The 12354-nt window shown below is 40.0% G+C and overlaps 1 protein-coding gene across 3 annotated transcripts in view; it reads right to left on the reverse strand.

Annotated features, from left to right (window-relative positions):
• Window positions 1-251: 251 nt before the first annotated feature.
• Adgrg2 (adhesion G protein-coupled receptor G2) overlaps window positions 252-12354 on the reverse strand; it is a 128789-nt gene continuing 116686 nt past the window's right edge. For 2 of the 3 annotated variants that reach the window (XM_060374625.1, XM_060374624.1), the window contains 5 exons: window positions 10778-10877; window positions 9543-9826; window positions 6514-6615; window positions 5394-5546; window positions 252-1264 (listed from right to left, as the gene is read on the reverse strand). In XM_060374625.1, the coding sequence (XP_060230608.1) occupies window positions 1095-1264; window positions 5394-5546; window positions 6514-6615; window positions 9543-9826; window positions 10778-10877 (809 nt within the window). In that variant the 3' untranslated portion in view covers window positions 252-1094. The remainder of the gene's footprint in view (window positions 1265-5393; window positions 5547-6513; window positions 6616-9542; window positions 9827-10777; window positions 10878-12354) is intronic. The other variant, XM_060374626.1, reaches the window with a different exon arrangement.

The following is a 12354-nucleotide window of genomic DNA, read 5'->3' on the forward strand; positions in this document are numbered from 1 at the left end:
AGGCTGAGGAACCTGATATTTAAATGGGATCTGAACTGAGTTTCATACATTTCCTACAGGTCAATGACAACACATGTTAAAGAGAAGCTTTTTAAAGAGTAAGATAAATTATTAAACAGCCCCTGGAAACCACTATTATGAAGCAGGACAAGCCATTTTCCAATTTCACACTTCCAATCTTCAGAATGTGTATTTTACTATATGCCATGCTGCCGGTGGGTGGGAAGAGAATGCAAACCAAGCTTACAGGACGTAACAGCAAATTTATTGATTTTAACATTTTTTTTTGTCAATTGTAACATATAAATACAAAATAATTAAATAATTTGGAGAAGAAAATTTGCAAAGATAAGTGAGCACACACAGAAACAGATATTACTACTATGGTTAGTCTGGGATACAACATTTACTTAAAATATATGCAAGGACGCCTTAGTGAAAGACCTAACTAATTGTGGCATTGTCTGTTTATAATTGTTCAGGCTGCCTTTATCATTGTTTCTTGATTTCAGCGAAGTTTTTGAATTTCACATCCTATATGTTTTCTAAAAGGAGGGTTAGAATTCACTGGTAAGTTGTCAACATTAGACAAAAGGAAGCAACCATGATTCTATAAAAAGAATAAATTTACACAGTAGAAAATAAATATGAAAAGGTAAAGATAAGATTTTTGATGTGTGGATCACTAGAATTTAGCTTATATACAACAAAGGCATGCACAACTAAACTCACCAACAGACTGAAATAAACATTTCCCCCCTAAAATGTTATCAAAGATAACAGCCTCTTTAAAATGGAACTGGAAATGAACGTTCATTTCTCTTTTTCTAAATCTTATTCTGTGGTTTTTTAACATCCATCTTCTTTCAAATAAAAGCTGAGAAACCAAATTGCAACGGTCAAGAGACCATAATAATGTCATGGTTTCTTCTTCCATTAGTAACCATTACCCTCACTTAGCTTGTGTTCGTTCAGAGGTTGCTGAGAAGAAAACAAGCTGATTTTCATACATCTTACATTGTGTAAAAGGAAAACTGGACACATCACAATATCAACGTCATGCTTTGATTTTAGAAGAAAAGAATCACATTTGCTCAAAAAAGTTTAAACTTCCCGCTTTGAAGTCCTTCTGAATGCCATCCAGCTTTTACCATTTCAGGAATCTTGTCACTAAACATGTGCTGTTTGTCAGTGAGATTGTGAAGGTACACATCTCCATTCTGAACACTGAAAGAAACCCCATTCATCTCTGTAGATGCATTGCCTGGATAAAGAATATCAAAGTCGGTGTCATGAAGTGTCCACAGAAAGCACTCAAGTCCTACCAAGCTTCGCCTTCCCTGGAAATGAATCTTTTAAATATACCCATTCTAAGTCTTTGTATTGATCACTTTTTGTTGGGGGTTGGTCTGATGCTTGTATTTTCATGCTAATTACTCGCCCTCATGATCTGGTGACTGTCTGGATAAACCCATCCTTGTTGTGTAAACCTGCCTAAGACATTATACCTGATTGGTTGATTAAAGGCCTAAAACCTGGGCAGGGCAGAATGGGATAGTTGTGGCTAAGGTTCCTGGACTTTGGGTTCAAAAGAATCCCTGGAAAAAGACTGACAGGAAGAGAGGAGGAAGGAGGACCCTGCGATGGGTTAGCATGGAGAAGAAACCACGTGGGCCAGGAGGAAGGACTCCAATAATGGCATGGAAAGGACCAGATGAAGAACACAAGCAAGTATTTGTAAGAGTATGGCTGGAAGGTAGCCAAGATAAGGATGGTTAAGGAGGATGGCATTGGATGGGGGCTGGGGGATGGATGGTGAGGTTATTGAGACAGTGTAGGTGAAATATCTGCCCAGCCCAAGGCGTTTTAAGGCAATTATAAAATCTAACGGGTGTCTGTGTTTTTTTTTTATTTGATTGTGATAGTGGGTTAAATAATACCGTCACAATAATTATAGAGATAAGAATTAAGCATTATATAGCCTAACATCATTTTTTATTGGCAACAACTTTTATTGAAGTTGATCAGAAATATGATTTCTATGGAATTTTTTAAAACCTGAAATAGTCAAAACAGAAGCAAAGCAAGTTTTTTTTTTTATTTTTTCAAATTCCAATTTCCTAACTCCAATTGAACATATTGAATTAAACTGTGTATAAGATGAGCTATTCAAAATTACCAGAGATATTATAGACACTCTCAATTGCTCCCGGTTCCCTATGATTCATAAATTCATAAAATTTTGTATTAGAAGACAAGCCGAAAGCAATCATCTACAGTCATGGCAAGAACAAATTATCTCTCTATAGCCATTTCTAAATCTGTCTTCTGACTATCCTAATAGCACAATTTCCCGAGAAGAAGCCACTGATTCTAACCTAAGAGTCTAGCCAGAGAATAGCAGGGTATTTATTCAGTGGTACCTGGAATTAGACCTAGACCTTCCTACCACTGGTGGCCTCAGATCCTCAGGACTAAAAAATCCTAAGTATTTTTAGCTACTTAGCATCATCCTTCTGATCATTGTAGCATTGAAAGGCCATATGCAAAACTGAATAATAAGCCCACTGGTTATTTCATGACACAGCCATAATACAGATGAGAATAGCACTGAATGCATCATACATATTGCCTCACTTATAGCTAGTGCTAAGGCATTGGTGCTACCTATTATCCCCATTTCCCAGAGGATAAGACAAAGGTTGTAGAAATTACTTGCTCTGCTTGACCTTCTGTGGCTCAAAAGTGATGGATGGAATACTTCAGCTTGTTTCCAAAGTGTCAGCTTATAGCCCTCTGTACTAAATTATATGGCTGTAAGACAGCTAAGAACTGAAATATGTGTCACACTCATGAAAATGAAGTGGATATGGCTAACACAGCTCCATCTGTGCCACAGTTCAAACAGGGCATGTGAATTGTTTGAGGCAGCTGTTCTGACTTAGGCATTTTGGTTTGAGCACATTTTGGTTACAGGAACAATTTGTACCAGCGTAATAAAGCACTCAGCCGCTGGTTTCTTTTTCTGAAAATCCCAGTGCCACTCCTCTTGTCTGGTATGAGGGCCAACAAGTTAGAGATGTTCATCAGAGAGATATATCATCATTTTATAAAACACTTAGCCATACTGTTGACTATAAAGTGACCTCCCCTTACTGCAAGTACCAAAACTCGCTGTGTCAAACACCGGTGTCAAAATGGACCTGCTTCTATAAAATCTGACTTCCTGAAGAATGACAGCTTTTTTTTTTTTTTTTTTTTTTTTTTAGGGCTTGGCAGGTGAAGCATTATCTCTGAACCTTTTTTCCTAAAATGGAAAACTCTAGTTATGGACCAAGAACCCCCCACCCCTACGAGAGTCTAAGGCTTCTGGGGGATCTAGCTCAATCCTATAATTTCACTCCTTCCAGCTTGCTTTCTCACTCTTATTAATCAGCCTTCATCTCCCTGTCTTCACTCCAGGGACCTACAGTGAATCATTCCTGAGATGGCAAATTGGCAAGGATCCAGAACTGTACTCTTGGTATTAACGGTGATGCTATAAGGCCACATGGCAGCAATTTCTTTTTTTAAATGTTAATTTTTTTCATTTTATGTGTATTGGTGTTTTGGCTGCATGTATGTCTATAGGAGGATGCCAAATCTTGGCATTACAGACACTTGTAAGCTGCCATGTGGGTGCCAAGATTTGAACCTAGTTCCTCCAAGAGTCAGTGCTCTTGACTGCCAATCCTTTTTTTTTCTCCAGCCCCAGGCAGCAATTTCTTAAAAATTCATTACTTGTCCCCTCAGGGGACAGTGTTTAGGGCATTTTTTGCTTGCTGCAACCTGGGGAGGGCACTGCTGGTTCTGCTGAGTAGAGAGGCTAAGTTCAATATCTTGTAATTTTCTAAAAAGAATTTCCTAGCCCCAAGTGTCACCTGTGCCTAAGATTGAGAGGTCTGGAATGTCAATGAATCTGTTGTTCTTTTCTTTGTGTTAAAGTTCTTGTGTGGGCGGGGCTGTAGTGGCACGCATGCCTTTAATCCTAGAACGTGGGAGGCAGAGGCAGGTGGATCTCTGTGAGTTTGAGGCCAGCCTCTTCTACAGAGCAAACTCCAGGACAGCCATGGCTACACAGAGAAACCTTGTCTCGAAAAACCAAAACAAACAAACAAACAAACAAACATATGTGGTAAGTATACATGTGCATGCTAGCATGTATGTGTGCTCATGTGAGTGCACAAATGCACAGGCAGGATTTGTGTGCATGCATGTGAAGGCCTGAGGTTGATGGAAGGCGTCTTCCTGGACTGCTCTTCACTCTGCGTTGAGGCAGGGTTTCTCACTGAATCTGGGACCGCACCATTTCAGTTGGTCTGGCTAGCCAGTTTGCTTGGGTGTTTCCCTGTCTCCATCTGCCCCTTGTGTGCTAGGATTATAGCAGGACCACCACACCCATCAGGCTCTTAAGTGTGTTCTGGGGAATTGGTCCTCACCCTTGCAAAGCACTCGCTGAGTCATCTTCCCCAGCCAACCCCCAACTGTACATTTTAAAATCAAACTCTCAGAAGACCTCATCATTATGAGACTAAAGGACTAGTTGGTAGAGACATGAATCTTCTCAGAAGCTGATTTGAATTAGTAATGGAAAGAACGAATATCTGAAAACAATGGATAAAGGCCAACTGTACATTGGAAGAAATATACTGGCATAGCATACGTTTTTAATAAAATGCAAAAGATATATTAAGAAGCAGAGGGCAAATATAAGTAAGGTAAGCTTTATGAACAATGAACAGCCAAGTCTTGGAGAGAAAAGAAAACGTAATCAAGTTTTAGCTGGAGATTTTAGACTTAGTGAGTGAAAGAAGCTGCAGTAATCTTTTCATATATGAATGACACAGATAGTGACCAATATTGCTCACAATCCACCTTCCAGCATTTGATATATTCAGGGGGACTTGGCTGCTGTCACAGGGCAGCCACGTTGTGGGAAAGGATTAACAATCATGAAAAGCCAAAAACAGGAAGGTTTCAAAGTGCCAAAGATATGCATGAGTAATAGATGTGATTTTCAGAATTCATATTGCTTGATCACTTAGGTACTGTTCTCGCAGAATAGTACACTATTGAAGCCTTTGGACAATATTTAAATTAGATTTTGAACATTAAAAAAACTTTTAGGTTATGGTCAGTTCCCATTATGGAAAACGAAAATTTTTTTTAAAGTTGTTTTGTTATTTCCTCTAAAGTGAATAAATTTGGGTTTATCAATGTCCTGGTTCCTACGGAAAACTCTGTTTTGAGCCACTCGTCATAAGTGTTATCTTTTAGGTTGCTTTTCAAAATGAACTACTTCAAAAAAATAAACTCTGGCTTGAGAGACACTCTGTTGAGACATGCATACGTACCATTCCCGCTTGCGTGCACTGAGCAATCATTATTCACTAGTAGCGTGGTGGAGTTAGTGAGATTACAGCCTGACTGGAAGGAATTTGAAGAGCTGGATACTCCTTGGTTTCCAGTCTGCTTCTTGAAAACATTAGTAGCGGTTTTACTCCAGTCTACAGCAGAATAAGCATGACAGAAAAATGGCGGTATGTTGAAGCTCAAACGCAAGAGACAGGTCACAGGATAACAAGTTATAGCCATTGAATTCTCACAAGGCCTTAGAGGGAACTCACGCGTTTTTGCAAGCTCGGATTGTACAAGGTACCTTCACTTTCGCTGCTCTGTTTACCTTTCAAATGACCTCCTCACTTAAAGGAAACCCGTGTCCTCCTGGAACTAAAGGCTGAGCTGATTGGATTGCCTGGAGTTATCCACTGAATTAGAAAGGAACCCAGGGCCTCTCTCTCTTCCCTCAGAAGGACACAAGACAGCTCTGCTGTGGCAATTGGTCTTGAACCCATACAAATGACTGATCCACACGCAGACATTTTCTAAGTAACAACCCCAGTACCTATCAGGTACTGAAAGGTAGTATTCATGCAGAAGGAAAGCTAGCTTTTCAAACAGGACTTTATTGTTCTTTAAACAAACAAAGAAAGAAAAAGAAATGGGCTCTTTGCTCTGTTAGCCAACTAAGAATATGGGAAAAGAACTTCAATGTAACCAAATACATGCCAAAGCTTATATATAAAGTCTGGCTGGCTAATAAATAAAGCCACTGACATCCTGGACCTGTGGAGAAAGGGGTGAGTCAAGCCTTACAATGTTATGAAGGAAAATATTAAAACTTACTTTGGGAACTGAAAAACATGAGCTCAATAGGAAAGAAACTCAATATTTCACTGTTGCTTCACTCAAGAAGCAGTCAGTCCACTAACTCAATTGCTCACAGAATTCTCAGGTAGGAAGAATGCTTCTCCATCTCGGCCCCCCACCTCGCCCCAGAATGTTCAACAGTGTTTTCTGTTGTGTCCCCGCTTTTCAGATTTGACAATGCCTTGACAATGATTGCTTTCATCTTAATGTTCACATTTATTTTCTTGAGATTTAAGAGGAAAAAAAATGAAAGCAAATCTTTACCAGACTTTTTAGCCAGCCGTAATTTTCCACAACAAAGATACTGCCTCCACTGTTTTCTGACATTCTCTTTTGCTGCACAGTAGAAGATGAATATAAAAAACCCTAAAGGGAGAGAAAAAAAAAATCCAAACCATTATACAGTGAATTCCAAATAAAACCTGATTCTTGGCAATTTATTTTGTACAAAAGAGGAAATCTTTTGCATTTGTGGACAAAAAGTGAAATGTTATAAATTGATAAAATATCTACAATCCAAAGCTATAAAAAAAAGATCTTTTTTAAGACAAGGTGCTTATAAAAGGAACTGCATTTTCACAGCTCTTATCTTTCCCTGTCCAGGTAGCAAAAGCCATGTGCACGGGATCCCACCTCTTAAATCCTCTGGGTGTGCAATCTAGTTCCAAGTCCTGCCCAATGTAACCTCCTCCTTGGTCTCAGGTGCCTCTTCCTTCTACCAGATCCCTTTCTTGGGCCTTTTGGGCCTTCTGCTCTGAGCATCAAGTCTGCAGAGTATTTGTATTGACTTCTCTACAATCTCCCTGCCGCCCTTCAAGGCTCAAGGAACTTTCCCCCTGATGTTTGAGCATAGAAAGCTAGCTACAGGTTTGAACAGTTGTTTGGAATTGCTTCCTGCCTACCTCTGTCTCTAGCAATGTGGGCCAGGGATCCTTACTGAGCACTGTCTCTGCCAAGACACAAAGGCTTTTGCTGGTAAATATTTGTGGGCTGCATGGATGAAATCCAAACCATCTCTCTCTCACCAACACCTACCTACTTTAAAAATATTCATTTCAAAAACCAGATTATTTCTAATGGGGTACATCTGTGGGAGCCTCAAGGGGTCGCGGGCATTGTACACCTTTGCCCAGTGCCACCCTGGGAGGCCCCCTGGGTTCCATGGTTGCATAAAGGGAGAAACAACACTTGTGAGGGAGGGAAGGATGGAGATATGCACCAGCCAAAAAAAAAAAAAAGCATACACACAGCTCATCTTTAATCAATGCGAAGGTATTGTAAAACTAGGCCTTAGCTCCCTTTTACAGAAGCAGCAAATTATTTCTAGCCATTTGTGTTCTAATAAGATATTCTGGAAAAATGGAGAAGAGGAGGCAAGTTTGCTAGCTTCTTAAACCACACGAAGAGAGGTACAGAGCTGTCATGTTAGTGATTGATGTGAATTTGCATAGCATATTTATTTATTTTCTCTTAAAGTAACTATTACTTGTAACATCCCATCATTAGGAGAGAAAACCTTTCTCAAGCCAAATGTTGTGGCACATGCCTATATCATCCCAGTACTGGAGAAGCAGAGATAGCAGATCACTGTGTGTCTGAGGCTAAGCCCGTGACTTCCAGCTCAGCCAGTCAGCCAGGGCTACATATGTTCACACAGACTGCACTCTGCCTGAAAAGCAACTCCCTCAAAAACAAAAACAAAAACAAAAACAAAAACACACACATACAAAAACAAAAAAACAACCACAAAACAAAACAAAACCCTTTGAAATAATTTCCCCTTTTTGTATTATATTTAATACTACATAGCTCAACACCTGGGTATACCAATTTAGGGACTGGTATGTCATAGATAAAAAAAAAAATACCAGCCATCTCTGTCTCTGTCTCTGTCTCTGTCTCTCTCTCTGTGTGTGTGTGTGTGTGTGTGTATGTGTGTGTTTGTGTGTGTTTGTGTGTGTGTGTGTGTTCAAATCAAGTAAGAACCCATGGCCAACACTTCTGGGAGGGATTTCATTGAAAACTAGCAAAATTATCTATTTCCTGATGAGACCACAGGAGGGCAGTACGGGAGCCAAAGCAATGTGAAAATAAGCAGAGAATGTAATGAAAAGGAGTAGGAATAAGAGGAAGCCAGAGGACAATTCTTTATTGTTTCTGTAATGTAAACCTATTAGCCTGCTGGGCTTTTAATGCTAAAGTACTTCCATTAAAAATTAACAGCTGACAAGATTTTTGTAACACTGTTCCAAAAGGAATTAGTCACTCACTTTTCTAAAAAATACAACTGCTATCGTCCCAAAATGAGAGTGTGTGGGCTTTCTTACCTTATGGGAAGCTCAAAAGTCAAACGGGACCCTTCAAACCCATCCCAGGCCTGCTCAGGGCAGCTTGGCAATTTCTAGGGATTAGCCCATGGCCAATATTACTGCCACTTTGCCACTTAGGTATTATTATTACTACTACATTATTATTATCTTCTTCTTCTTCTTCTTCTTCTTCTTCTTCTTCTTCTTCTTCTTCTTCTTCTTCTTCTTCTTCTCCTTCTCATTTATCATTTTGTGTTTCCAAATCAAACCCCAAAACCTAATCCCTAGGTCCAAGTAGTAAACTCTCATAGTGACATGATATTTGAGTTTTTTCTATGTGTAAGTTCTGCTTTCATAAATTAGTTTAAAAGGAGAGCAACAGAACAAGAAAATTTGAACACAGGGAACTTCCCAGAGACTCATACTCCAACCAAGGACTATTCATGGAGATAACCTAGAACCCCTGACAATGCAGCCACTTCTGATGAGAACTGATAGACTAAGATCAGAAAGAAGGAGAGGAGAACCTCCCCTATCAGTGGATTTGGGGAGGGGCATGCATGCAGAAAGGGGGGGGGAGGGAGGGTGGGACCGGGAGGGGAAGAGGGAGGGGCTTATGGGGGGATACAAAATGAATAAAGTGTAATTAATAAAAGTTAAATAAAAAATTAAAAAAATACAAAGAAAGGAAGCAAGAAAAAGCTGAGTAATTATCTCTCTCAGAAAGATTTCCTGGCAGATTCCCTCAATACAGTTTCCCTAAGGAGATGAGAATGGATAAAAAGAAAAATAACCATGCATTTCTCAAAATTAGAAAAATGCCTTTCTTCTAAGGTCTCAAAGCTCCTGTTCTCTCAATAAGTTGGATTTGAAAGGAATACATCTTCAGCCACCGAAAAGGACACTTTGCAGGCACTCTTGGTAGTGATATTTTTATCTTTCCACTGGGCTCTTTGGGTTCATATTTAATGCTCTAGTGCTTACCTTGTAAGGTGTTAAAGATGGCAAAGATATACATGAAGGTGACATTGACTGGTCCCCAGGCAAAGAAGGCAAAGCCCCAAACAATTCCCAGTAAAAATGTAAGGCCAGCAACACTCCTGAGGTCTTGAATACTAGTTTTGCGCTGGGCTCCCTGTTGCTTCTTCTTCTTAATTCGGCAGAGCTGAACCAAGACGACAATGAACATGCTGATGTTCATTAAAAATATAACACAGAAATATCCCACAACTGTGATATAGAACACCGCATTGCTGTTGATCCAGCAACTGGATGGGGGAGAGGACAGGAGGAAAACATTATCGTTATGAAAATATGCTTGCTCCAAGTGATGCACTGGATCTATAATGTTTTGATACAAACATGTTTCTTTTTTCCCCCCTTCAAGTAAAATAAATAAATAAATAAATAAATAAATAAATAAACTGCTTTTCTCCACAATCATTTTTAGCTCTGGGGAACAGAGTCTAGGAGTTTATCTTGGTAAATAAGAATATTTTAAAAGCTGGAGAGATGACTCGGTGGTTCAGAGCACCCAAGATCCTTTCCCAGCACCCATGCCAGGCATCTCACAATTATCTGAAATTTCAGCTCCAAGGGATCTGACACCCTCTTCTGGCCTCCACACACACACACATGTGGCACATACATACACGTGTACACCCACAAATACATACATAAAAATAAATCTTAAAAAAGAATATTTTAAAAGTTCTTTTTGTTTAAAGTTCTTTTTGTTTAGAAAACTACACAGTTTCTCTGTGTAACAACCCGGCTGTCCTAGAACTCAAAGAGATCCCCCTAACTGACTGAGTGCTGGGACTAAAGTTGTGTGTCACCACCACCACCCTGCTTAAAACCATCTTAAATACATTCAGACATTCACCTATGTAAATTATAGTTATCCCTAGTCTGTATGTCTTTATTAATATAATGTCACGAGCATTTCATTTTTATCAGAGGTTAAGAGTCTTAATATACCTTTTCCTAATCGGTAGATTTCTCAGAATAATTCCTCCTAATTTGTTACTTAAATAATAGCTTGGCATTTACAACTAGTTAATCCGATTACACATCATGATGAAGGTTCTTGTTTTAAAATAATTTTAAATTTTATTAAGATAATAGACATGGCCAACAGACTAATCAGATCCTCCACTTTCTTAAAGGATTTAATTTTTTAGATCCCTGGACACTTCCTAAGATGAATTTGTACTCACAAGTCAACTGGTTTGCCGTTGGGGAATTTTCCATAAGATCCAATGCCATAATTATCTAGGGATATAGTCAGGACGATGGCCACAATCACAGCTGGTATCCCTGGAACATGGGAGACATCAGTCACACAGTTCTGATAACGGAGGAGGTGAGAAAGAAAAACTGGAGATCATTCTCTCTTCCTTCCTGTGGTGTGGCAGGGACTGGTTAGCTATTCACCAGATCAGTTTCCATTCCTTTTGGCATCTGGATGGATGTTCCTACCCTCACTGGCATCCAGCACTAAATTTTGGCTAATAGGCTTTAAGCAGAGGTGATTTGCTCCACTGTGGTTCTGACCCCTAGAAACTAGCTGCAAGGCCCTCCGCTCTCTTTCCCCTGAAACCAAGAACCATCTTAGAAGCTCCGTCTTGAGGCAGAGTCTTCATCAGCTGGGGTTCATAAATAACCATAGAGGTGCCTTCCTTCCCTTCAGCTGGGATGCAAGGGAGTAAGAAATGATCTGGTGAGGTCACTTGTAGCAGCTAGTGCCACCATGAACTCACGTCTGGACTGTAAGTTTAAGAGTAAGCAATTCCCCATGGCTCTTTCCTTAGACAACTAAAATTCCTCACCTGATTATTTGGAACCCAATGATGAATGGAAAAAAACAATTTTTCACTAACTTAGGGCTAGTGACTGTTGCTATGTTGGCTTTCTCAGGGGCCCATGAGTACTTCTGCTAAAAGGCGGCACATCATGAGGGCTCCTGACAGTTTTAAATGGCTTTCATCTAGGGAAAGGGCTTTTGCAGACCTCCGTGCCACCACTCACCAGCCACCCCACACTACACACAGACCAGTCAGTCAGTTTCACCGCTCTGGTAAATAAAATAACCATAACGACAATGGCTACAACAACAAGGATGGGCAGGGGTGCCTGAAAGAGTCAAATGTATTCTTTGTTCTAATTCATTTGTACTACTAACAATACCACTTAAAAAAAAAAAGAGTAGAAAACTGAAGGCTGAAGCTGTAGATTACTGTTGGAGTGCTTATCCTGCATGCTCATGGCTCTGTACTAGATCCTCAGTGTCAAAGACATATATAAGCAGTGGAGGTGCAGGAGCTTGTTTTTGACAAGGGTACCTGGCATTTCAGCTTTCTCTAAAAGAGATAAAATCCCTGTCCAAATACCTGGAGCTATGGCTTTCTTTCTGGAACGAGTGAGGGCGATTGTGTGTTTTGTTATTCTTCACAAAGATGCAATGACAGGTGGGGTGACAAATAACGAAAGGCTTGCAGTCCTGTGGTGCAGGAGGGACTGTTTAGACTGAGGAAGTAGAGGGAATTTGGGAGTGTTGATGGTTGGAATCTGCTGAAAGGGATAGCCATAAGGGGTGAGAAAGCCAGCCTGGGCTGTTTTTCTAGCCTTGCAAAATGGGGGCATGCTACACCATCACGTAGAGCCAGGGTCTTCACCTGCGTGCTGCTAGCCTCATTGGCCTGTCTTCAGTGAAGTGTGAAACTACGTCAAAAAAAAAAAAAAAATAGGGCACTACATACTTGTGGATTATCTACAGGATTCTTTTTTTTTTAAT

The sequence above is a fragment of the Meriones unguiculatus genome, chromosome X (assembly GCF_030254825.1).
Source record: "Meriones unguiculatus strain TT.TT164.6M chromosome X, Bangor_MerUng_6.1, whole genome shotgun sequence".
Lineage (NCBI taxonomy): Eukaryota > Metazoa > Chordata > Mammalia > Rodentia > Muridae > Meriones > Meriones unguiculatus.